The 26,855-nt window shown below is 42.0% G+C and overlaps 1 protein-coding gene across 1 annotated transcript; it reads left to right on the forward strand.

Moving 5' to 3' along the window:
* Nucleotides 1-195: 195 nt before the first annotated feature.
* On the forward strand, nucleotides 196-26,855 carry snRNP-U1-70K (small ribonucleoprotein particle U1 subunit 70K). The gene is made up of 10 exons (XM_076209910.1): nucleotides 196-347; nucleotides 3,007-3,158; nucleotides 3,557-3,802; nucleotides 8,106-8,187; nucleotides 10,267-10,368; nucleotides 22,530-22,629; nucleotides 24,477-24,578; nucleotides 24,759-24,896; nucleotides 25,130-25,203; nucleotides 25,982-26,855. The coding sequence occupies exons 2-10, from the start codon at nucleotides 3,015-3,017 to the stop codon at nucleotides 26,101-26,103; spliced, it is 1,110 nt and encodes a 369-aa protein (XP_076066025.1). The 5' UTR covers nucleotides 196-347; nucleotides 3,007-3,014; the 3' UTR covers nucleotides 26,104-26,855.

Below are 26,855 nucleotides of genomic sequence, written 5' to 3' on the forward strand. Positions count from 1 at the left end.
GTCGCATTTTTTGCAAAGATATTTATGTATACTTAGCTTAAAACGCTAGTAAATCACGAACACTTATGAATAATGAGATACACTGGTCATCTGCACAATTATTGAAAATAGTTATCTAAACATATCTATTTCGAAAAAATACCTTAGATTGTATGCAAGATTCGTTGCTAAAAATTACTTAGCACTTATTTCTTATCGAAATTAAAAATATCTCCGCCATGTTGTATATCTGCGCAATACGCAGCGCTGTTGGCACCTCAAAGCTGAACAGTGAGCATTGTGATAAGCTGAAAATACATAAGTTTCATGGATTATTTCTGATAAAGGCACTTCAGCCGTTGTGTGAGGTATGTATAATACTAATATAGGAGTTTTACACGCTGAAATTGAATATATGCATTAATTTCGTGACATTTTAAAAGCTTTCACTCTATGAAGCATTTTGAGGAAATGTTGACCACAAAGAAACAGGTTTACGGTATCATGGTCGGAGTACGACCGAATTAGGTATGGGTAGATACCGTAAAATAAAATTTTGTTGGCTGGTATCACGAGTGAGGTGACTAGATGATTGAAAGAAAGTTAATAAATCCGTGTAGACATTAAGAGTACTACGTGTGGTTGTGCGAGCAGGCGTTCTACAGTGTATGGAAGGCGTTTGTTGTACCCAGGGGGTAAACACCACTTTCATTTGTTTCTTTATCGGTGCAATTTTATCGCAAATAAGCTCGTAAATCTGGTGTCTTCGTTAGTTATTGATACTGGGAACTCGGACCAAAATTTTTACTACATATTGGTGTGAATAGAACGCTAATTTCATCTATAATTTTACTATAAATGTTGAAGTTGTTTCACCGACTGGAAATAGTACGTAGGCCCACAGCGGCTGGCAGCGGTCCTCGGACCTTCCTACAGATCCCTCTGGGAAGATGTATTGCATTTATGTGTGTGGTATTGGTATTTTGGAGGTACTAGACCAGTGATGTACATTTTTGTTCAATTGGCCACAGGAATCGAGGTGATGGTTGAGATGTCAGTGTGGACAAGCCTGACGTACATTCTTCTTGTGTTCTCACACATTTTCATGTACCCAATCCTGGAGTACCTGCCTGCAAACACAATTTCTCAAGTGACAAGAAAAACATTGAAAATACCTTGTGTGTGTAAAAAAACTGAAAACACTTGATGTATTTTAATAACTTTTCAGGGTAAATTTTTAGAAATGCACACCTACGCAATATGATAATAGGAAATTAAGTATTTTGTAAATTATAACACATCAATTTAATATACATTATTCTTGGCAGAAATCAATACTAGAAACAGTTGCTAAAAGCTATTAACAAACGTAGCCACTTTGACTACTTGAGACACCTTGTTTGTTTTTGTAGAGGTGGAAGTCAAAGTAATTAAAGTATGCTAAATTCATATATTCTAACCCATCCTAACCTACCTAGCCAAACGTACCTAACCTACCTAACCTAACCTGCATTTAGTAATGCGGTACCTGTAATTCTAGAGGTCATCAGGCCATCGTCATAGTCTCCTATCTCTAAATTTATCAAAACAAAGTTTATTATGCTTATTTGAACGAGTCTTTGGATTTTTGGTAGAATTCCCAAATCACACATACAGATATTTAACATGAAACTTCATCAATCAATGGTTCCTAACCTAATGAAACCATTCCATAGGGAAAAAAAAAATCCTATGCCAAAAAGAAGAGAAATGTGTTTGCATGATACTGGAATAGAACCTCACTAGCCCTAGACCTTATGCCACAGAGGTTGCTACGTGTTATAAAACTTAAAATCACTGCGGTATTGATCATTCTTTCACTGAGTAATAATAAACACAAAATGTGATCAAGCCAGTTCACAGAATTCGGGAGTCACTCAGCTGCAACTACAAAATATAATCAAGACACTGACATTGGCATCCTCGTATACCTACTCATGCCGCGTGATGCCTACGTAGGCGTCATTGTATGAAAGAGGTTAAGAGTGCAGTCTGTGGTAATGGGTCTTCAAGGAAACTTGAGTTGCTTAGGAAAAGGGACGAGGCCTTTTACGTTTGCATGAAACTACTGGAAACTGGGTTGTATTACCACATTTAAGTGGGCCCATGCCTCAGTGCAACATACTTTCAGTAATTTGTCTGTTAATTTTGTCTGAAAGTATTGGAAGTTGAGGAAAGAGTTCCTCATTCCATTGAATGCAATAAGAATATTAAGACTCATCATATATGTTAGCCACTCCATCCAACAGATGCATCTTGGGCATAGTTTACATACATGTTGTATTGTACATGAGGATTGTAAATCCAAATGTGGTGACCTGGTCAAATTCATTGGACGTAACTTGAATCTCCAAGTCATTATTCTTGCCCTGTGTGGTGGCAGGTGTTGAATATGAACACTCGACCTCAACTAGACGAGAGATTGTCCTGGAGTGCATCTCTGTTGAATTGTTATTTGCACTTTTAACATTGTTGGAATGTAGCACAGTTGTGAAATGTAGTGTGCCTTTAATTGCATGGCCCAACAAGTGGACTCTTGCACCCTCCTGTGGCATCGTCATTGTTGCCGAAAAGGAGGATTCTCCATGTCATCAGTGTGTTTTTCAGTAACAAGTTGCAGAGAAGAAGGACTGTATGGTGAAAGAATAGTATGAGAACTGAATTGGTATTTTGGTATAAATACCAGCACTTATATCCTTTGGGACAATATTTCAGTGAAGTCATAGTTGGTAAAATAGAGAGTAATTGGAGGGCATCGACACTACAAGTAACTATTTCCTCCTCCTCCTCCTCCTCCTCCTTGTTCTTTTTCTTCATCCATCAGAATTGTTTCAAGGAAACTAAAGATGTATCTGCGAATAAATAAAACTGCACAAATTAAAATTGTGAAGGTTAAAGGCCAACATTATACATCTTGAAATAATTGCAATATTTTTAAATATTTTTATGGTATATATTACATTTTCCTAATGTTTTCATATTCCATAGGTGGCAAGATGACTCAGTATTTACCGCCAAATCTTTTGGCGCTTTTTGCGCCCCGAGATCCTATTCCATACCTACCACCTGTTGACAAGCTCACCTGGGAAAAGAAATCCGATGGGTACTCCGGAGTAGCACACATTGTACCGCTATTTGAGGTAAGGAAATGTAATGCTGTTGCATTTGTTTAGGGGCAGGGGCTTGCACGTGTATTTACCTAGTTGGAGCTTGCTCATGGGGTAATGTAATTCTTTGTACTTACCTTACTGGTGGGTATTTTATGCATGACAGTTGAACCAAGGGCATTATGGTTCATTAAATTCCACTCTACAAAGCCCTCTGTGATGGGCATCGTCCTAGCCTTCCGATAGGGGGAAGTTTGTGACGTTAAACCATATCATCATCAACATGCAACCAGTACTGTTTTGGGAAGCTCTTACAGACCAGAGCCACACATTATTTGTAGTAGTTTTAAATGTCTTGGAAGTGTTATCCTTCATTTAAGTTTGCATTAACAAGTCTTCAGGTTTGTTTATTTGAGTCTTGTATCCCGCAGGATCCCAAAGATACCCCACCACCGACCAGAGTAGAAACAAGAGCTGAACGTTTAGAGCGGAAGCGAAGAGAAAAGGCGGAACAAATGCAGTACAAGCTGGAACAGGAAATTGCACTCTGGGATCCTCACAATAATGAGATGGCCACGAGTGACCCATACAAAAGTCTGTTTGTGTCAAGAATCAATTATGATACATCAGAATCTAAATTAAGAAGAGAATTTGAAGTTTATGGTCCAATTAAGAAGGTAAGGAACTGACAGTTGATACTAGTTTTGTCTGTCACATGTACCTTAAGAAACTAGTCTCTTACCTACCTGGATTGGACTAGGGTTGAAGACTTAGTCTTTGCTGAATGATAGCTCTTTGTAATGGTAACAAGGCAGCAGAAATATGAACACAAAACCATGAACTATGTAAAGCTATACTATGAGTACATCATATTTGAATCAAAATGATCCAATCTTCACCTCTGGCTCCACTTGATTGGCCTAAAAACTGGTTTCTGAGTGTGATGTTTGTATTCAGTATTGATTTTTAATCTTTACTGCTGACTGGACACTGGTACATTTATATCCTTTCATTTTCTTTTCATGTGCCCAAACCATCTCGATAATCTTTCATCAGCCCTATCTGCATCTCTTTTTACACTCCTCGCCTCACCTTATTTCTCACTGTGCAACCCTGCAACCCCTACCATACTTCTCAGGCACTTCATCTCAAACACGTTTAAACTTACTTCTGCCTTTCTTAGTTATTCATGTTTATGGTTAGATTTATTTTTTTGTTTTAATCATTTTAATTGTCTCCTGTGGAGTGGGTTACAGTCGATGCATGCTTTGACTATGCTACCTCCCAAGTAAGGGGAAAGAAGATTATAGATAGATTAACTACCACTCTAAGGACTCTACCTTTTTTCTTGTTCTGTGATTTAGGACAAGAATGGTGTTCATGTGTGACATGAAAGGAAATTAGGGCAGATCAAGGGGACTAGGTATCCATCTTTCTGTATTCTATTCCTGTGAGGAGTTGAGATGTGCTGTGGTTTGGCCGTTCCTTTGCAAGTGAGAAGGGCTCTAGGTGCACACAAGGTGTACAAAATCAGTCTTTTGCCCCCTGGTCTCTTGCAGAAAACCCAAGACTTTCAGGTAACTGGCAACAACCCCCAGATGGGTCTGCAAGTCACTCAGGAAAGATATGTTGTTGTGTAAGGATTGTTAGTGTGGGGTATTGTAGTATAAGGTGCTTTGTCTCCTCTGAGATGGTATGAATCTGTAGCCAGGCTTATTTTGTGTTGGTACTATTTCAATTTCAAGTGGAGAAAAGTGGGAAATGTGCCAGTTGTTGTTTGCTGGTGATGCTGTGCCTGCAACAGCATCAGAGGAGGGATTAAGGAAGTTAATGAGGCATTTGGGAAGGTATGCAAAAGAAGGAAGTTGAAGATAAATGTAGGTAAAAGGAAGGTGATGTACAAGGAGAAAGGATGGCAGTAAATTGGAAGTAAATATTAAGGGAGAGGGACTGGAAGAAATTGATAGCTTTTGATACTTGGGGGCGAATGTGCCAGGAAAAGGAGTTGGGGTAGAGGTAGAATGTAGATTGAGAAAAGCAAGTAAATGCCATGGGGGATTAAAAAGTGTAATGAGATAGACATTTGGGAATGGGTGCTGAGAGGAGATTGTATGAAGGAGCAATTGTGCCGACAGCACCTGTATGGGGGCAGAAACATGGTACATAAGAGGAGGAGTTTAAACGTGCTTGAGATGAAATGTCTGAGAATATAAGGGTTACTAGGCTGGATAGAGTGAGAAACAAAGTGAGGAGGAGAATAGGAGTGGAAAGGGAGTTGGGAGAAAGGGTTGTTGAAAGAGTATTGGGATAGTTTGGACACATGGAAAGAATGAGTGAAGGAAGATTAGTAAAAGATATGGAAAGCGGAGGAGACGGAGTGAACATAGAGGGGTGACCAAGGATGAGATGGATGGATGGGTGAAAAGGGGCATTGGGAAAGTCTGTTGAGGAAAGAAGGAAGAAGACTGAAGATAGGGGTGAGTGGAGAATGGTTGTGTATGGATAACGCTGTGATGCATGGGAGTGGGTGGGGGTTGGGGGATTATGTGTGAATATTTTGATGCAGGCTGAAGGGATTTCTCCCCGTCATCTCTTTTTCTGCACGAGGGGGTGGGTTGCTGATTAAATGAAGTGGCCTTGCTGTGAATGTGCTGGCTTGCTACATTGTCTCTGATCCAGGGCAGTGGGCGAGATGCAGGGATGACCTGTCTTCCAGCAGGAGCCAAGAAAAGAGGGAGGGCTGGTGAATGGGAGTGGAGTATGTGGGGATGAAATGGGTGGGAATGGATTTATGCCTTTGACTTTGGCTACCTCCCTTTTAAGGGGAAAATGCCATTGGCATATCTATGTAGTATTTCAATTTGAAATTTTCAAATAGATGGAATGAACTTCAGGGGACAACTGAGGATGAAATGGATGGGGTGTAAAGGGTGTTGACAGAAGATAGGGGTGAGAGGAGAACGGTTGTGTATGGATGATTCTGTGATGCAAGGAAGGGAGGGTAAGAATACGTATGAATGATATTTTGACACAGCTGAAAGGGATTTCTCAGTCTTCTCTTTATCAGCATGAGGGAACAGAGAGGGGTGGTTGCTGATTAAGTGAAGCGGCCTTGCTGTGGATGTTCTCAGTTTTGTTGCATTGCTTCTGACCCAGGTCAGTGGGTGGGATACAGGGATGACCTGTCATCCATGAGGAGCTAAAATGAGAGGGAGGAGAGGGTGGTGGGTGGGAAAGGGTATATTTCTTTTGACTTTGGCAACCTCCTTGGTAATGGAGAAAAAAGTCCTTGATATAGTGATAGATATGCCAATGTGTTTCTTACTAAATGTGGGAAGTTTTTTTTTTTCTGTGGTGTTTGTCTGGGAGGTGTTGTTAGAGTATTGAGTTTGCTGATCTGCCCAGTACTGTAATGGAATTACAAGATCCTAAGATTAAGAAATAACCATCACCACATTAATTGGGAATGATCATCAAGCCCTCCCATAGATCACTATGAAAGGAATGTCATACTGTCATTTTTATTGTATTAGTATGGGTCAATCAATCAATGCATTGCCCCTGGTCCCTCTTGCATCCCCTGCCACAGCAATACCTGACAGCCTAAGCTGATTTTCCCTTGCTGCCACATCACAGTGACCCCCCCATCATTCATTCAAAAGATTTTATGGATCAACAAAAATATCACTTTAAGCTGTATTATTTCTTATCTATTTACTACCCATATTTATTCACTCCTATGGATGTTTGCTGGCTGAGTGGGTTAGGGCGTCGTTACTTGCAGCGAAGGTCGAGGTGAGGGCGGTTCGAATCCTGCCACCAGTGAAGTTGAACCAAGGGCCATGGTTCATTAAATTCCATGCTACAAAGCCCTCTGCGAGGGGCACCGTCCTAGCCTCCCTAGACATTAAACCATATCATCTTATGCACATACTTACAATTCCTCTAGCATCCAGTGCCCTCATCTCCCAATCAGTTTTCCTCGTACTTGATCTTCCTTTTGGGTTTATTCCATATACTTCAGCTTTCCACAGTTTTTGTTGATCATTCCTCATTCGTTCTTTCCAAGTGTCTAGATTGGTTTGATGCTTTGGTCTACCCTCTCCAACAACACTCCGCCGATGTAGCTCCCCTTGGGGATCAGTGCCACCTGCGTAGAGCCGGTGGCCAGGGCTGGTTGCCGCCGTTTGGCCCCCAACTCTTGGGGTTGGGGGGTTGGTCCCACAACATAGACGCTGCGGCCACCACCCAGCACTTCTAAGCTACCAGAAGAGGCTGGATGACCGCATTGTGAATAGGCCCAGGATGTAACACTTCACCCCATACCATACAACACATAATGGAAGACTGCATTATACACAATCATGCACGCAAACAACACAACATAAACTCTATAAAGGATTTGTGGGAAAACCCAGTTTCGGCTGTGGCATTCTTTGGGGAGACGGGACTGCTTGGACAGACAGTCTAGGGAACAACAACAACAACTCCTTCTGCCCCTGTGCTCAGCTTTGCCTCCACAATTCTCATTTTAAACTCTTTATTGCACATGGATGTATATATAAGATTCATGTCCATTTTTCTCTTTTCAGTCCAATTTAACCCATAGTTTACATATTCAAAAACCAGTTTCAGCTAAAGGGTGGCATAAGTGCTCTAGTATATCAAAATATTAACCCATTGAGAAGTGGAAGTTTCTCCCTGCTGAACAGAATTGTTAGCCAGAATAGAATACTTAATGTAGCAGCATTCCTCAACAAAGTTGTCCAAGATCATCTGTAGCCCATTAAGGAATTGTATCTCCCCTGGTGAATGAATTGTGTGGCAATAGTCAGAATTGAGTCTTTAGAAGCAAAAACACTCTTCAGTGGGTTGATGATAGTATTGTCATATGAAATATAATTCATAAGCATTATGATGGACTATTCATTACTAGTTGCAGTGGCATGCTTGCTGTAATGGGATTGGTATTGATTACAGATTGTGATGGTGCACAATAAGAAGACTGGGAAGCCGCGTGGTTACGCCTTCATCGAGTACGAACACGAGAGAGATATGCATTGTGAGTAAAACGTCCGGATTATACATTTTTTGCTCTTTGTCAGATTATATATAATAACCTCATGAACAAGGCCATATATATAAGTTCCAGTATTGCATACGCTCTTGGTGCAATATGGCCAATCACAAATTATATTGTGAAATTGTCTCTTGAAAAAATACTAATCATTTCAGTATGGAGTTTAGGTTTTGGGGTGAGAGAGAGTGTGTATGTGAGAGAATGCAAGAGGAGAATGTCTTTGTCATTTTGGAAATATAGTCTTTTTTTTATATATATATCTTGCCAGTGCTTTGTGCTATTGGCCTGATTTAACATTACACTTGAAATGAATTGTCATACAGATGGTGGCTCCCAGTCGAGCTAGTTGTTGATAGATCCAGCACTTATCTTAGGAACATGTTGGATTCCTGTGCTTATCTTTTCTGTCCTTTCCTCTTTATGGCATATATATGTGGGTATGAAGCTTTTTCAATGTACATTTGACCTAGCCAATGGAGCCCAGTAGTAGTTATGACCTAAGAATCCTATTAGGGGTTTGTTAGGGGGGGAATGGATGGAGGAGGTGTGCAGTTTAATGATAGTTATGGCTTACCATCATAACACTTTTATTATACATGGAGGAAATGTTTCCTTAGATTATTAGCTGTCATTTCTTTAGAAAGTTTTGAATTTGTGATGCTCAGTTGGAGGCCCCACACTAATGTTTTGTTTCATTCATCCTGTACAGCCGATCTTCCGTGCTGGCTTGTATGATCTCACGCGACTAGAGCGCACACGGCTCTAGGTTTGTATGTGTGGTAAGCCCAGTACTGGAGCGGATAAATATGTGCTAAATAAACAGGCAAAGCTCTTAAAGCGAAATTCCCTCTACTCTGATTCAGCTGGAGTAAGAGTATCAGATTATCCGCATTTCCCGAAGGTTGATTGCAAGGTCCACAGTTTCATCAGAGTTGTTGCGTTAAGAAAAAAAAAAGTAATTTATATGTCACATCCTTTTGGTGCGTCACAAAACCAATCAGTATTAGTAATTGGAAAGAGTTCTTGTAGCTAAACAGAAGATTTGTACCGTCTTGTCCTTGTGGGAGTATGAAAAGCACCTTAGTATGAGTTTTTTCTAAGGGGATTCAGATTAGTTGCTAGTGCCGAATAGCTGCAAGGGTGGGGGAAGGTAGGGAGTGTAGCACCAATTGCTTATGGCCCAAGTATGCCTAATGTCTTGCCTAAACTTGGTAGTCTATGTAAAATTTGTTTGCTGAGGTGCATTCCCTTCTGTGGGAGGGACCAACTATAAAGGGTGGGGACACCTGTGCATCTTGTTAAAAGTGTTGGGTAAGTCAAAACTGGTAGGTATGAGTGGTAGGTATGTACCCATTTCAGAGATTAGCACAATTAGATGCCACATATATCTAGATTATTCATGTTTAATACCTCCAAAAAGTAAGTTTTGAATATATCCTCAGTTATATTATGTGCTAAATTGAATCATATAATAAAAGAAATGGGTAAGTTGGGGTAAGTATTCCAACACCCATGGTGGTTTTACGGATATCTTGGATTTCACTCTGCACATCGTCTACTGGGACCCAATCTTAGCTGGAAAAGGTATGCCTAGGTAACACCTTTCTGTCTTGAGACAAATAAAGTGTCCTGGAGTTCAGTTGCAAGATCTCTAGTCTTTGCTCTTATTTATTTATTTTTTTATTTTTTTTTTTTATTCTCGTGCGTGAAAGAAATCCAGTTCAGCTAGGAAAGCCTATGGCAGCCAGTTATTTCCTTTTCAGTCCAAAGAATAAGTAAGACACAGAATGAAAATTTGCTCTTACCCTCATGCATTGCTTTCTACTTTTTTGTTATACTGGACCTTAGGACTTGTTATATTGTTACTGCGTGTCCCACCCCCCTCCCCCTCCTGTGTTACCTCGCAGCACACTACATTCCAGATGTCCTGAGCTAGTGAGGGGGGTATTCTTTACACATTCTTTTGTTTCAGGTTAATCATCTGTATTCCAAAACAGCTGGGGCAGCAGTATTGGGCAAGTGGGCTTTTTACCGTTACTGAAATAATCTCTTTTCCTGCAGCCGCTTACAAACATGCTGACGGAAAAAAAATTGACAACCGGAGGGTACTCGTGGATGTCGAAAGGTCACGGACAGTCAAGGGATGGCTACCGAGACGACTAGGTAAGTTTCACCATTTTAAAGTAACTGGGTGGTGGGTCTATTCACATCCAAGTTAACTGACTTGATTATTTTCTTTTTGTCATAACTATCAAAGAACCCAAGAAATTTGTTAGGCTGACATGGCCTACCAGTATTTCCTGATGAGTTAGTTATTATGTTGATTTTTAAGAAATAATGCAGTATGGTATGTTGTGTTCAGAGCACAGTGTTTGTTAATATTACCCCATGTGGGAGGTGGGGAAGGGAATTCTGCCAGTGTTTGTGTGTCATAAAAGACAACTAAATGAGATGGATTGAGTGGGCTAGCAATCCTCCATATTGTATTTTCCTCTTATGAAAAATGGAGGCATAAAAAGGTCTAGGAAGAGGATTCCAACCAAAATCCTAGTGATGATGATATGGATTAATGTCACAAACTCCCCCCTATTGGAGGGCTAGGATGGTGCACCTCACAGAGGAATTTGTAGCTTGGATTTAAATGAACCATGCCCTTGGTTCAACTTTGCTATTAACCTCTTCACTCCGGGGCACATTGCACGTCTGGCAGCATTAGCTGCCCAACATGCAATGTTGCGTCATAATAATCGCATTATAAAAAATAAAGTCAGTGCTAAATCGTTCGTTCTCTTTCACCCGTGAATTTTGATAACCATAGAAAATATGATGAAGCCAGTTTAGAGAGAATGGAGGTTACGTAGGTATGACTACAATAAATATAATCAAGATGCCGACGTCGGCATCATCGCATACCCACTTGCTCCTCATGACGCCTATGTAGGCGACACCGTGTGGAAGTGGTTAAATGTGTTGCGTTGTGTCACAGATGAGAGTAATAGGGTAGAGATTGGTGGTATGTTTGTGAGGAGGAAAATGTATGTGAATGTATGAGGGTTTGTGCAAGCGAAGGGGCCCTGCTGTGTATGTATGGTCTTGCTGCATTGCCTGTGACCCGGGCAGTGGGCGGGAGATACGGATGACTCTTCATTCACGAGGAGCTAAGATGAGAAGGAAACAAAGGCGGTGGATGGGAATGGGTGCATTCCTCGACTGGCTACCTTCATTATAAGGGGGAGAAAGCCCTTGGTAGATAGATACATAGCAACGAAACTAAAATTTGAAAGAGGGGATGGGGTTTGAGTTCAGGAATGTGGTGGGAAGGGTGTCAGAGTGATGAGTGGAATAGGGTGGGGAGGACTAGCTCTACTGTAAGTGATAAGATAAGAAAGTGTATGGTGGTGTGTGGGGAAGGGTCTTCCAAGGGCAACGTGAGTGAAGGTAAAATCATTGAGTGTATACAGCCCTTGATTATATGAGGGAGTGGTTATGTGTAAATGATAATTTGATGCAGCCTGAAGGTATTTCTTTCTGTTTTATATTTTTCTGCATGAGGGGACAGAGATGGGGGTTTGCTGATTAAGTGAAGCGACTTTGCTGTGGGTGTGCTGTCTCTTGTAGTGGGTGGGATGAGCCGTCATCCATGAGGAGCTAAGATGAGAGGGGGGAAAGGGTGGTGAAGGGGAGTGGAATGGGTGGGAGTAGGTATGTGCCTTTGACTTGGCTACCTCCCTGGTAAGTGGGGAGCCCTTGGTAGATCCAGGAGGTGCCAAGATAAGAGGGTAGAGGGAAGGAGTATGTAGGGGATGGAATGGGTGGGAGTGGTTTCTGTGACTTTGTCTTTTGGCTACCTCCCTTGTAAGGGAGAAAAAGCCTTTGGTATGTGTATGTGTATTTAATGAAGTGGCCTTGCTGTGGATGTGCTGTGTCTTGTGACACTGCTTCTGACCCAGGGCAGTGGACAAGGTGCAGGGATGACCCGTCATCCAGGAGGTGCTAAGATAAGAGGGAGGGTGGAGGGGTGTGGAGTGTATTCAGGGATGGAATGGGTGGGAATGATTTTATGCCTTTTCCTTTTTTGGCTAGCTCCCTTGTAAGGGGGAAAAAGCCTTGGTATATGTATGTATTTGTATATAGGTAATGTACAGTCCTGGTAGTGAGAAAGCTGAATAGGTGGAAGCTTGTTGGATTGTTTTGAACAGGTGTATAGAGTTTTCAGGGGAAAATATGTGTGGTGATCTCATAGCTAGAGTAGGAGATGAGCTGGTAGATGGTGTGTTAGGGAGGTTCAAGGCATTAAGAAAGAACTATAGGGCATTAATGGTCTATGTAGTGGTGCCCAAAATGAGTATTGAATGTTCTGTATGTAAATGTTTTCAGGTGAGAAAGCAGGATTGTTGGGTCATTATTTGGTAGAAGAAAAATGGAGTAGAGAAAAAGGAATGATGGTAGTAAATGGTGATGGTAAACAAAAACAAAAGTGAGAAGGATAAAGAGAGAATGGATAAGCTAAGGATTGTGGAAGGTGGTGAGTGATAGTGGGGGAACTGACGGAAGAGGAATGACACATTGCAAGGCGTGATTGCATGTGGAAAGATTTTATGTGGAATGAGGAGGACAGGAGAGGGAACAAATGAGGGGATGAACAGGTGAAAGTGGTGTTGGCAAAGAAGCAACCTTGTGAGGATTGGTTGCAAAGTAGAACTAGGAAGGCATACAAGAGGTACCAAACAAGCAGGAGCAAAGTGTGTAGTGAGGGAGGAAAAGAGTAGAGCAGATGTAAAGTGGAGTAGGAATTTGATGGAGAATTTTGAAAATAATGAAAAGCAAGAAAAATCAGGGCCCCCTTAACCCTTTCCATGTGGTGCCGCCTATGTAGGCGGCATGAGGAGCAAGTGGATATGCGAGGCTGCCATATCAGCGTCTTGATTATATTTATTGTAGTTGCCCCTGCATAATGACATACTCTCTAAACTGTCTTCATCACATTTTCTATGGTTATCAAAATTCACGGGTGAAAGAGACAACGATCGATATAAGCGGTGACTATTTTTTATGATGCGAGTATTATGACGAAACATCGTACGTCTGGCAGCTAATGCTGCCCGCGAGATTTTGGCCCGTAGTGAAGTGGTTAACCCAATCCATCCATCCCATTCTAGGTCTTGTCCACAAGTTCATTCCACCTACTTCTGCCTTTCACACTTGCTTTGCTAGTCTTTCCACACTTTTTCACATGGCTAAACCATCCCAGTATTCTTTGATCAACCCTATATGCCTGATCTTTCCACCCAAACTCTGCCTCACCTTCTCAGTTCTCTTTATCCAATCTTGTAACTCAAATAATTGTTAAACATTACATCACAAATGTGTGTGAATTCCGCAGTTCCTCAAAATCATCATCAATTTGTATCATACACCAGGAGGCACATTGCTTCACACATGCTGTTGCCAGTCCCCAGTTTCTGAGCAAGCTTCCATATTGCCAACACTTCCACTCCAAACAACTCAGATAGGTTCAGTTATCTTGCCTCAGCCATGAGTTCTGTAGACATCTTCATCATCTTCTCTATCGAGGGTTTTCTGTGGTGGAGAAAACTCTGTGAGTGAGATCAACATCCGGGAAATATGTCACATGGTCAGATAGATACATGAATGATGTTGGTGACAGGCCTAGATAATCTCAGAACAGGCTCTGGTTTGATACAAAGTCATTCCAGTGATACCCCATGATTCTTCGAAGGCACTCGCTACCAGACATTAATGTGCATCCTGTAGATGGCATTCAATGTGTGACTCACAGCTGCACAGCAAAACCAGGGGGCAAATTTATAAATGATCCTAACCTGTAATTCTAGACATAACTCTTCAGAATGGCTGAGATTTTACTAAATCCCTATGTCAGCAACCTAAATGCTTACTTCTAAACATTCTAGATATAAGCATTTAGGTCACCGACATAGGGATTTAGGTAAAATCTCTGCTATCTTCAAGATTTATGTTTAGACTTAGGGGTTACTATCTTTTATAAATTCGGCCCAGGAACACAAGTGACTTGAAGATTCATAAATATTGACAATGCCATGTACTCCTTGAGTGTGTCCATAACAACCCTGTGCAATGCCAATCCTTCGAAGCATTTCCTGACATGACCCACTACTGTTATGCTTTACACCACCAAGGTATGTGAGGTTTCCAAGACCTCGATGTTCTTGCCACATGGCATGGACAGGCAGAATTGATTCATCCAGTAAACCTTCAAATGCCTGGACCTTGGCCTTGGGCCAGAGGACTTGGAGTCCAAGCAGTCTCACCTTGTGCAGGGACTCCAAGGCTGCAACCAGGACCTCCAATGACTCCACAGTGACTTAGTGTTGCCAATAGATGAGCTGCAATGACATTGATTGACAACTCTGTCCAATACCCAGTATATACAGATGTTGAAAAGTGTTTAGGTGAAGACTCCTAAATTAATAGGAAAGAATCTTGATACACTTCCATACTTTACAGTACTCTGTCCTAGAGTGTGAGCCAGACATTGGCTCAGTTGCCCTTGGAGGATTCCCACAGATCTGCAAAAGAGTCAAATGCCTTTTTGAGATCAATATATATAAGCTGCAAGAAACCCCTATTGAAGCCTTCCTTAAATTCTAAGTCTGCCGCATACAGTGTCATAGGTGCAATCACCCCATCAAGACTTCTATTCGTATCCATCCCTAAATACAAGTTGTGTATGTTAAAGACTGTCTTTAACATACACAACTTGTCGGAGGGCTCGCCTAATATGGGGATTGGATGAAAATGAGACGAGATCTCCTGATGTTACGTGAAGCATGGTTGGGGACTTGTACAGTCCTTTTGAACCATGACATGTAGCACGGTTGCTAACGTCTTGATCTCGTGATTATGGACGCACAGGTCAGGGTTCGAATCCCATGGCAGAGCTTCTAAAAATGTTCAATCGATCTTTAACATACACAACTTGTCAGAGGGCTCGCCTAATACGGGGATTGGATGAAAATGAGACTAGATCTTCTGATGTTACGTGAAGCATGGTTGGGGACTTCTACAGTCCTTTTGAACCATCACATGTAGCACGGATGCTAGCGTTCGAATCCCATGGCAGAGCTTCTGAAAATGTTCACTTCCTGGAGCCTCTTTCCTATAAGAATTGCTGCCCTCCTCATCCATTGTACATCTCATCAACTTTTACCCAGACTTACTCTCAACTTTCTCTTTTCTCTCTTCAAAAAGGGTCTTGATTGAGAGGATTAGGAGAGGAACAGAGGGAGTAATTGGTGAGGAACTGTGTGGGTTTAGGACAGGTAAGGGTTGCGTAGATCAGATTTTTGTGGTAAGACATGTGAGAAAGCTTTAGGAAAAGGTAAGGATGTTTTTTGGGCTTTTGTGGATCTGGAAAAGGCTTATGACAGAGTAGAAAGGAAGGCACTGTGGGAGGTTATGCAGATATATGGTAGGAAGAAAGCTTTTAAGAGCAGTCAAGAGCTTTTACAAGAATAGTAGAGCTTGTGTTAGGATTAGAAATAGAGAGAGTGAGTGGTTTGAGGTAAAGGTGGGACTTCGTCAGGGATGTGTTGTTGCCTTGGCTGTTCAATTTATACATGGATGGGGTGGTGCGAGGGATAATTGCAAAGGTATTGGCTCCAATAATGTTTGCCATTAATGTGAATGACATGGACGAGGGTGTGGAATGTTACATGAGCTTCTTTTTACATATGACACAAAATTGTTAGTGAGTACTGAAACGGATTGCGACTCATTGCAGAGAGATCTGAACAGGGTTTGGGAATGGAGTCAAAGTGGGAAGTGGACTTCAATATTAAGAAATGTAGCATAATGGAATTTGGAAAAAGTGAAAAAAATATCAGGACAGTAAAAATTTTGTGAAAAGGAAGTAAAGAAAGTGGGATCTGAAAAAAACCTAGTAATAATAATCACAAAGGCTATGTCCCCAGATGAACATGTAAACAAAATTATCGGTGAAACCTATAACTTGCTAAGATCAATAAAAGTGGCTTTTACATACTAGGGTGAAGAAATGGTAAAGAAAGCACTAGTCACACTGATAAGGCCAAAATTGGAGTACAATATGGTCACCCAGTATCAAAAAAAATATAAGGAAGATAGAAGGAATCCAGAGAGCAACTATGAAGATGGCCCCAACACTATCAAAACTGCCATATGAAGAAAGATTGTCAAAACTAGAATTACTAACTCTGGAACAAAGAAGAGAAAGAGGTAATTTGCTGACCATCTACAGAATTATGAGAGGTATAGAAGTCCTTGATAGAGAAGACTTCTAAATTGGAATAAGAGAAACACAAGAGGACATGAAAGGAAGCTCAATAAGGACAGTTATAGAAGATCTGGAAAATAATAGCATTCCCCACATAGTGGATGCATGGAACATACTAGATGAAACAATAGTGAGTGGTGTAAAAACAATACAAGAATTTAAGAGCAAGTTGGATGTGGCAAGATACAGAGACGGGACACCATGAGCATAACTCCTCTTCCTGTTAGATACAACCAGGTAAATACACACACACATACAATAGAACTTTCTGAGATCAATAAAGGTGGTATTTACTTACTTGGATGAAGAAATGCTGAAGAAAATAATAGTCACACTTATAAAAGGCTAAGACTGGAGTATACAATGACACTATGGTCATCCAGTACCAAAAAAAAATACAAGGAAAATTTAAGGAATCCAAAGAGCAACTACAAAGATGGCCACCACACTTTCAGAACTGTCATACAAAGAGAGATTGTCAAAACTAGAGTTACTGACCCTGGAACAAAGAAGAGTAAGAGGAGACTTGTTGACCATCTATAGAATCCATGAGAGGTATGGAAGTCCTTGATAGAGAAGACTTACTAAGTTGGGATATGAGAAATCCAAGGGGACATGGAAGGAAGCTCACAAAGGACAGTTATAGAAGAGACAGCTTTCCCCACAGATTGGTGGATGTATGGAACAAACTGGATGAAAAGATAGTGTGTGCAGAAACCATACACCAATTAACCTCTTCACTCCGGGGCACATCGCATGTCTGGCAGCATTAGCTGCCCGATGTGCGATGTTGCGTCATAATAATCGCATTAAGTCAGTGCTCAATCGTTCATTCTCTTTCACCCGTGTATTTTGATAACCATAGAAAATATGATGAAGCCAGTTTAGAGAGAATGAAGGCTATGTAGGTACGACTACAATAAATATAATCAAGACGCTGACGTCAGCATCATCGCGTACCCACTTGCTCCTCATGCCGCCTACATGTGCGGCACCGTATGGAAGGGGTTAAAAACAATTTGGACACTACAAGATACAGAGATGGGACACCATGAGCATAGCTCCCCTTCCCATAAGATACAACTGGGTAAATACACACACACACACCATACACCAGGTAGGGCCAATGCCTTATCATTTGTGGTGCCTCACAACACTTCACCAGGTATGGTCTTTGTAGAGTTCTGCTTCTTCCACACTATTGTTCATCCTCTCGCTTCAATTGCTTCCCTCACACCCTTCCTCCCTCCCTCTCTTTCTGGGGGTGCACACCAGCCTCTTCCCTCTCAGGTTTCATTGAAAATATTTAGCAGGTTACCTTTCTATCCCCCCTGTAGTGGGAGAAAAGAATACTGCCACCAAGTATTCCCCCAAGTCATACATACATACATATACCAAGGCTTTTTCCCCCTTCCAAGGGAGGTAGCCAAAAAGGGAAAGGCATAAAAACACTCCCACCCATTTCATCCCTAAATACACTCCACACCCCTCCCACCCTTCCTCTCATCTGAGCACCTCCTGGATGACGGGTCATCCCTGCACCCTGCCCACCGCCCTGGGTCAGAAGCAGTGTCGCAAGACACAGTACATCCACAGCGAGGCCGCTTCATTTAATCGGCGACCCCCCCTCTCCGTCCCCCTTTGCATATAAGGCGAGGACGGGGAGAAATCCCTTCGGGCTGCGTCAAAATTTACTCACACAAACTACCCCACCCCCCACTTCCCCGCCCATTCCTCCTCATGCAGTCACAACATCATCCATATACAACCATTCTCCACTCACCTCTGTCTTCCTTCCTCAACAGACATTCCCCTCTTCCCCAAAGCCCCCTTCACCCCATCCATCCACCTCATCCTAGGACGTCCCCTCATGTTCACTCTCTCCACATCTGCCTTCCATACCTCTTTTACTAGTCTTTCTTCACTCATTCTTTCCATGTGTCCAAACCATCCTAATATTCTTTCATCAACCCTATCTCCCAAATCCTTTTTCACCCCTGTTCTCCTCCTCACCTCCTCATTTCTCACTCTATCTAGCCTAGTAACCCCCACCATACTTCTCAGACACCTCATCTCAAACACATTCAAACTCCTTCTCTCTTCTTCTCTTATGTTCCACGTTTCTGCCCCATACAGTGCTGTTGGCACAATCACTCCTTCATACAGTCTCCTCTTCGCATCCATTCCCAAATGTCTATTCCTCATTACACTCTTTAAACCACCAAGGCATTTACTCGCTTCTCTCAATCTACATTCTACCTCCACCTTCACTCCACCTTTTCCTGCTACACTTGCACCCAAGTATCTAAAACTATCCACTTCCTCCAGTCGCTCTCCCTTAATGTTCACTTCCAGTCTACTGCCACTTTCACCCCTTGTACATCTCATCACCTTACTTTTACCCACATTTATCTTTAGCTTTCTTCTATCACATACTCTCCCAAACTCTGCCACCAGCTTCCTCCATCCCTCCTCTGACCCTGCCACAAGCGCAGTGTCGTCCGCAAACAACAGCTGGCTCACCTCCCACTTTTCTCCATTTTCTTTAACCATCTCCAATCCCTGACTCACTACCCTAGCATTCACCTCTCGCACCACCCCATCCATGTATAAGTTGAACAGCCAGGGCGACATAACGCATCCTTGACGAAGTCCCACCTTTACTTCAAACCACTCACACTCTCCATTTCTAATCCTAACACATGCTCTACTGCTCTCATAAAAACTCTTGACAGCTCCCAAAAGCTTTCCTCCTATCCCATAAATCTGCATAACCTCCCACAGTGCCTTTCTGTCTACCCTATCATAGGCCTTTTCCAGATCCATGAAAGCCCAAAAAACATCCTTCCCCTTTCCTATAGCTTTCTCACATATCTGTCTTACCACAAAGATCTGATCTACACAACCTCTACCCGTCCTAAATCCACACTGTTCCTCACCAATTACTCCCTCTGTTCCTCTCCTAATCCTCTCAATTAAGATCCCCCCATCTCAATTAAGATCCCCCCAAGTCATAAGAGGCAACAAAAACAGGATGGGGAGGATTAGGCATCCTTCTCCCTGTAGCTCCAAAGGGGACATTCCTTAAAAAAAAAAAAATAAAGTCATAAGAGGGTCTAGGAGTTTTCCAACTAGTACCTTAAGGTTTGGGTCTTTTAATGTGTGTGGATGTGGTGCAGATTAGAGTAAAAGGGAAGAAAGTTGGATGTGTTGGCATTGAGTGAAACTAAGTTGAGAGGTAGGGGCGAGTGTGAGTTTGGGAGGTTCTCAGGAGTGAAGAGAGGATGAGGGAGAGAAGGGGTGGTTATATTAGTAAGTGAAGAGATAGGTGTATTGTGGAGTGGAAAGAGGTTTCTTAAAAATTAATGTGGATGAAGGTGAAACTAGGAAGGGAGATGTGGGTTTTTGTAAGTACATATGGGCCTGGTAGTGAGAAAAGTGTAGACAAAAGGGAGGCTTTTTTTATTTTAAATGAGTGCATAGAGGGATTAGGGAGAAATGTCAATGTAGTGGTATTGGGAGACCTTAATGCTAGGGTAGGAAATGAACCAATAGATGGAGTGGTTGGGAAGTATGGAGTTCCAGGAAAAAATTGTAGTGGAGAGTTGATGGTGGAGATGTGTCTAGAGAGTTGATGATAGCAAATACAGTGTTTAGGAAGAAAGTCAAGCATAAGTACACATGGGAGAGGGTGGTGGATGGAAGGGCGTTAATGGACTATATAGTGGTGATCAGTAGTATAGTAGGAAGAGTTAAGGATGTACATGTTCTAAAGGGAGAGAGTGATGGAATATAGGGTCATTTTTTGGTGGAAGTTGAGTGGATGATGATGGAGAAAGAGGAAAAGGACAAAAGGTATAGAGGTGCTTAGAGTGAACTGCTTAAATGAGAAAGAAAAGGAGTAGTACAAGAAGAAGCTGAAGGAGGAGTGGGAGGGAGTGAAGGATAGAGTAGAACTAGGAGTGGAGAAGGAATGGAGATGGTTCAAGGAGGGAGTCACAAGGTGTGCTAAGATGGTGTGTGGAACAAGGAAGAGGGGAGGAAATAGAAGGAAGGGTAGTGAATGGTAGGATGAGGAAGCAAAGAAGGTTGTAGAAGAGAAGAAGTGAGCTTTCACAGATTGGTTACAAAATAGGACAAGGGAATCAAAGGTACAAAGAAAGAAAAAAGAAGAGAAGTAAAGTATAAGATAAAGAAGGCAAAGAGGAGAGCAGATGTGAAATGGGGCGAGTATGATAGAAAATTTTGAAAATAATAAGAATGTTTTAGAAAGAAATTGAAAGGAAGAGGAGGCAAATCAAGTAGAGAAGAAAAGGTAAAAGATGCAGATGGAGAGATAATAATGGAAGAGAAGGCAGGAAGAGGAAGATAGGCAGAGTATTTTAGGGAGTTCCAAAAGTGAAGGAGGATAAGGAAGGAAAGGTAGTTGCACTGGGAAGTGCTAAGAAAATGAACATGATGAGTGAGGAAAATGGAGGAGAAATAAAGAAAGATGAGGTGAAGGCAATTGTTAAGGTGATGAGAGCAGGTAAGACACTTGGGTTGGATGGGTGGAGGGGAGTGGGGTATGTTAGGGATGGAATGGGTGGGAGTGGTTTTTATGCCCTTGTTTTTGGCTGCCTCCCTCATAAGGGGGGAAAAGCCTTTGGTCTATGTATGTATGCACCTTTCTTGGTCCATCCTAATGATGTGCCTATACTATCTCAGTTTACCTTTTTTTTTTTTTTAAATTTAATTCAGTGTCCAGCTCATCCCTGACATCAACATTTCTCAGCAGTCTCTTCTAGTTACTCCCTTTGTCAGACACAGCACTCTCATCTCTGCTGCTTGTGAATTATGGCCCTGCCCAGAGGCTGGTGCCAATTTCCTGGAAGCCATGTGTTTTCTGGAAGAGAGACCAGGGGACAGTAGATTGATTGATCCTCATGCATAACCTCCCAAACTCCATCAACAATTGCCTTGGACTCCTCTGGTCCTCCTCTGACCCAGCCACAAGTGTATTGTCATCAACAATCAAATGGCTCTCCTCCCACTTCCTTCCAATCATGATGATATGGTTTAACGGTGCCCCTTACTGAGGACTTTGTAGCGTAGAATTTAACCCCTTCCATACGGTGCCGCACACGTAGGCGTCATGGGGAGCGAGTGTATTCGCGAGGCTGCCATATCGGCGTCTTGATTATATTTATTGTAGTCGCCCCTCCATAATGACATTCTTTCTAATTCTTTTGTAATCGCATTTTCTATGGTTATCAAAATTCACGGGTGAAGAGAGAACGATCGATATAAGCGGTGACTATATTTTATGATGCGAGTATTATTACGACACGTCGTACGGCTGGCATTGGCTGCTGCCACCGAGATCTAAGTCCATGACGCCTACGTGTGCGGCACCGTATGGAAGGGGTTAATGAACCCCCTTAGTTCAACTTCGCTGGTGGCAGGATTTGAACCACCATCCCCTTGACCTTTGCCACAAATAACGACACCCTAACCCAAGCCAGCAAGCTTCCCTTCCAATCGTATCCTCACATTTACCTACCATATCACCCTATCCATGTACTTGTTGAACAACCACGGTGACATATTATACAACCCTGGCATAACCCCACCTTTACCTCGGACCACTCACTCTCATAATTTCCAGTGCTAGCACAAGCTCTGCTATTTTTGTAAAACCTTGGACAGTCCTTAACTTTCCTCTATCCCATACATCAGGAACACCTTTCTCATTCCCATCCTGTCAACTCTGTCAATCCCTCTTCAGATCCATAAAAAGTTCTCGCATAGCTGCCTCGCTACAAAATTTTGATCCACACATCTACCCATTTACTCTCTCTCTTCCCTTTCTAATCAATTGATATACATGTACCAGAAGGCACTTTCCCCCATATAAGGGGGCTGGCCAGTGATACACACAAGATTAATATTTATTACTACCTCCCATGTAAGGGGGAAGAAAGCCTTTGGTATATGTATGTATATATGTACTATCATCTATTCCAAACAGGTGGAGGTCTTGGTGGTACAAGACGAGGCGGACCAGACGTGAACATCAAGCACTCTGGCCGAGAAGATGACAGACGACGTAGAGAGGATGACAAAATAATGTAAGTATGTACCATGTCTTGCGACACTGCTTCTGACCCAGGGCAGTGGACAAGATGCAGGGATGGTCCATCATTCAGGAGGTGCCAAGATAAGAGGGAGGGAAGAGTGTGATAGGGGTGGAATGGGTGGGAGTGGTTTTTAATGCCTTTGTTTTTTTGGCTACCTCCCTTGTAAGGAGGGGGAAAAGCCTTTGGTATATGTATGTATCATGTCTGTTGAGGAAGAGAGAAGACAGAAGATAAGGGTGAATGAAGGATGGTTGTATATGGATGATGCTGTGATATATGGCAGGGAGTGGGTGAGGGATGGGGGGTGGGGTTAGGGAGTGGTTATGTGTGAATGATATTTTGAAGCAGCCCGAAGGAATTTCTCCCCATCTTACTCTTTCTGTTGAGGAAGGAAGGGAGAAGATAGGATGTGTGGAGAATGGTTGTGTATGGATGATGCCAAGATGCATGGAAGGGAGTGGGTTGGGAATGGAAGGGGGGGGGGTTCAGAGATTGTGTTTATGATATTTTGGCACGGCCCAAAAGGATTTCTCCCCATCTTCTCTTTTTCTGCATGAGGGGGTGGAGAGGGGAGGAGGTCACTGATTAAATGAACAGACCTTGCTGTGGATATGCTCTGTCTTGCTTCATATCTTCTGACCCAGGGCAGTGGGTGAGATGCAGGGATGACCTGTCATCCAGGAGGAGCCAAGAGAAGAGGGATGGTGAATGGGAGGAGTAGGTGGAAGTGGAATTATGCCTCTTGACTTTGGTTCCCTCCATTGTAAGGAGGGGGGACTGTTGGTGTATGTATGATTATTAGAGTGGTGGGATGATGAAGCAAAGAAGGTTGTAGAAAAGAAGAAACAAGCATTCACAGATTGGTTGCAAAATAGGATGAGAGAATTATATGAGAGGTACAAAGAAAATGGAAGAGAAGTAAAACACAAGATAAGGGAGAATAGATGTGAAATATGACAATTTTTTTTAAGTAATAAAGATATTTTGGAAGGAAATTAAGAGAGGAAGGGGAGGCAAATCAAATAGAGAAGAAAAGGTAAAAGGTACAGATGGAGAGATAATGAAGATGGGCAGAGTATTATAGGGAGTTGCTAAATATGGAGGAGGATTGGGAGGGGAAGGTAGTTGCAGTGGGAAGTGCTAAGAAAATGACAGTGATGAATGAGGAAAATAAGAAAAGACGAGGTGAAAGCAGTTAAGATGATGAGAGCAGGTATGGCATCTGGGTTAGATGGGTGTCATGCATCCATTTCCAAATGTCTATTTCTCATTACACTTTAATCCCCCCAATGCATTTACTTGCTAATCTCAATCACTCTAATAATACATACACATAACAAGGGCTTTTTCCCCCATACAAGGGAGGTAGCCAGTCAAAAAGCATGAATCAACTCCAACCATTTGACCCCCACTCACTCCACTCCCATTCACCACCCCTCTCTCCCTCCTTTCCATGCTTCTAGACAATGGGTCATCCCTGCATTTCGCCCACTGCCTTGGGTCAGAAGCAATGAAGTAAGACAGCTCATCCACAGCAAGGCCACTTCGTTTAATTAGTGACCCCCTCAACCTCCATCCCCTCATGCAGAAAAGGAGAAGACAGGGAGGAAATCCCTTTGGCCTGCATCAAAATATCATTCACACATACTCCCATGCATCATAGCATCATCCATACACAACCATTCTCCACTCACCCCTATCTTAAGTCTTCTCCCTTCCTTCCTCAACAGCCATTCCCCTCTTTCCCAACACCCCTTTTACCCCATCTATCCATCTCATCCTTGGTCGCCCCCTACATGTTTGATTATAATGAATTTATTATGTCTTTTCATTTACAGCACTGATCGTGAGAGGGATCGTGGCGAGAGAGACAGAGAGCGTGAACGTGAGAGAAGACGATCACGCAGCAGAGACAGAGACAGGCGGCGTAGATCTAAAGGGTGAGTAGTTGTTATACATGCAGTCATGTTGCTTTTCCACTCCCAGGAATCGGTTCTTCATTGCCAACAAAAAAATGGTGGTGGTGGTGTGGGGTTACTCTGACATTATTTTTCGTTATTTATCAAGGCTTTGGTTGCTGTGTATTGAATAATAGAACCCACTGTATTTGTACTTTTCAGACGTGAGCGTAAGAGGCATCGTTCAGGCTCAAGAGAGAGGGAGGAAGTTGAAGAAAGGGACAAGAGGCGGCATAGGTCTCGATCACGAGAAAGACGCAGACGGTCCAGGTCTAGGGAAAGGAAACATCGCAGAGACAAGTAAGTCTACCTACAGGTTTTAAGTCATGAAACAGTAGCCTTTTGCATTTAGTATAGCAATTTAGCTTACATGATAAATGCATTCCTGGAGATGTTATATAATGTGATCTTTGCATGATATGGTTTAATGCCACAAACTCCCCGTATTGGGAGGCTAGGAATGCCCCTTTACAGAGAGGCTTTGTAGTTGATTTTTGCATACCAATTAATAATGGATCTTTCCTTTGTTCTAGGGATAGGGACCGTCGTGAGAGAGGGCCTGAAGAACCTGAAGAGAACATTAAGATCAAGCAAGAACCAGAGGATGGTAAGTGCACTACATGCTTTTGGAACTTGTTCCTGTACAGTAGAGATAGTTCACATTTGATCAAGAATGGGGTGGGTAGATGGCATGAACAAGGTCATGAGATGCAAGAGGAGTTCTATACAGTAGATATAGTTTACATTTGATCAAAAATGAGGTGGATGGATGACATGATCGAGGGCACTAGATGCAAGAGGAATATCTGTCAAGCAAGGGAAAGTTTGCATAAAATAGGAGTGAATTGAGAGTGGTTGTAGATAATGAAGAAACAACATGACCCAGAGGGATATCTTCTTGTCAGCTCTATTATCCTTGAGGGGACGGTTGCTGCTCAAAAACTTGGTTTTCCTTTTGAAGGTCATACTACACTTGTTCATTTTGCTATTTTGAAAGAAAGAAAGAAAGAATACTTTGTCAAGAACCATTTGTAGACCTATGGCAGTAAACATGATACAGGGATGACCCATCATAGAGGAGCTAAGAGGAGAGGGGGGAAAGGGTGGTGGGTGAGAGTATTGTATGGGCCTTTGACTTGACTACCTCCCTTGTACGGGGGAAAAATCTTGGTATATAGATTGTTATAACTCATAATTTGGGATCTAAATAGGTTTTATTGCACAAAAACATAATTGTATTCTGGACACACACACACACGCACTCTCTCTCTCTCTCTCCCACACTAAATCACATAATTATCTTGGGATGGTTTATAAAAGTATCAGTTATTTTGAACTTTCCAGTGTTTATCCTAACTTGTATCATGGAAATGTTTTCTTTGCAGATTACCCTGATTATAGTGGATCCTATTACAACAATTTCCCCATGAAAGATGAGACTGAGCGAGCAAAGAATGGCACCAAGTATGAAGAGGAGGAAGAGCCTGCCAATGAAATTGATTACTAAACTAAACTTTGCCACCCAAGCTGATATTAACAACAATGAAGCTACACAAACAAGAAGCAAGCAGTTGGACACCTGTAAATCATGGCTGAAAAAAAAAAGCCAAGGAAATTAATTATGTTGTGCCTAGTCTTTTCCGGCAGTTTTGGCTCGATGCTGTACAGATATCATCAATGAATCAGGCATGGTTTAGCCAGGGTTGACCACTTGCACTAACTACATGCTTTACTGAAATTCTGTAAAGGTCTTACTGGAGAAAAACTAAATTTTTTTAACAAGAAATTAATTGAATAGTAAGAGTGGGTAGCCTTGCTTTCTTGGCTAGATTCCTGTGAAAAGAAGATAGCTACTAGAACCAGCTTGTTTTGTATTGCCTGTATCCTTACCATTGATCACAATGTCCATGTCCACACCAGTGTATTTGGATGCTTCTTGTGCACATAATGTAAGCTTCAGACAAAGTTGTTAATTTGTCTTTTTATTTTTGTACATGTGGCTGATGCAATTTAGTTTTATCACCAGATTGTTAAAATGACTTAAGACAGATGTGCTAGCTCGTTTTATTGGTCATGCCACAGTAGGATAGGTTTGAAGCAAGGTGTGGGTTATGACTGGAGTGTAGCCCAGATAAACCCAAATGGGTTAACTTCTGCTAGCACCCAGTATTTTTTTCTTTTTTATGATTATTTTTTTTGTGAATGAATTGAGATTATTTCCTAGGATGTACTTCAATAAATACTGACTAGAACAGTTCA

The sequence above is a fragment of the Oratosquilla oratoria genome, chromosome 2 (assembly GCF_046742065.1).
Source record: "Oratosquilla oratoria isolate Oo_2021 chromosome 2, ASM4674206v1, whole genome shotgun sequence".
Classification (NCBI taxonomy): domain Eukaryota; kingdom Metazoa; phylum Arthropoda; class Malacostraca; order Stomatopoda; family Squillidae; genus Oratosquilla; species Oratosquilla oratoria.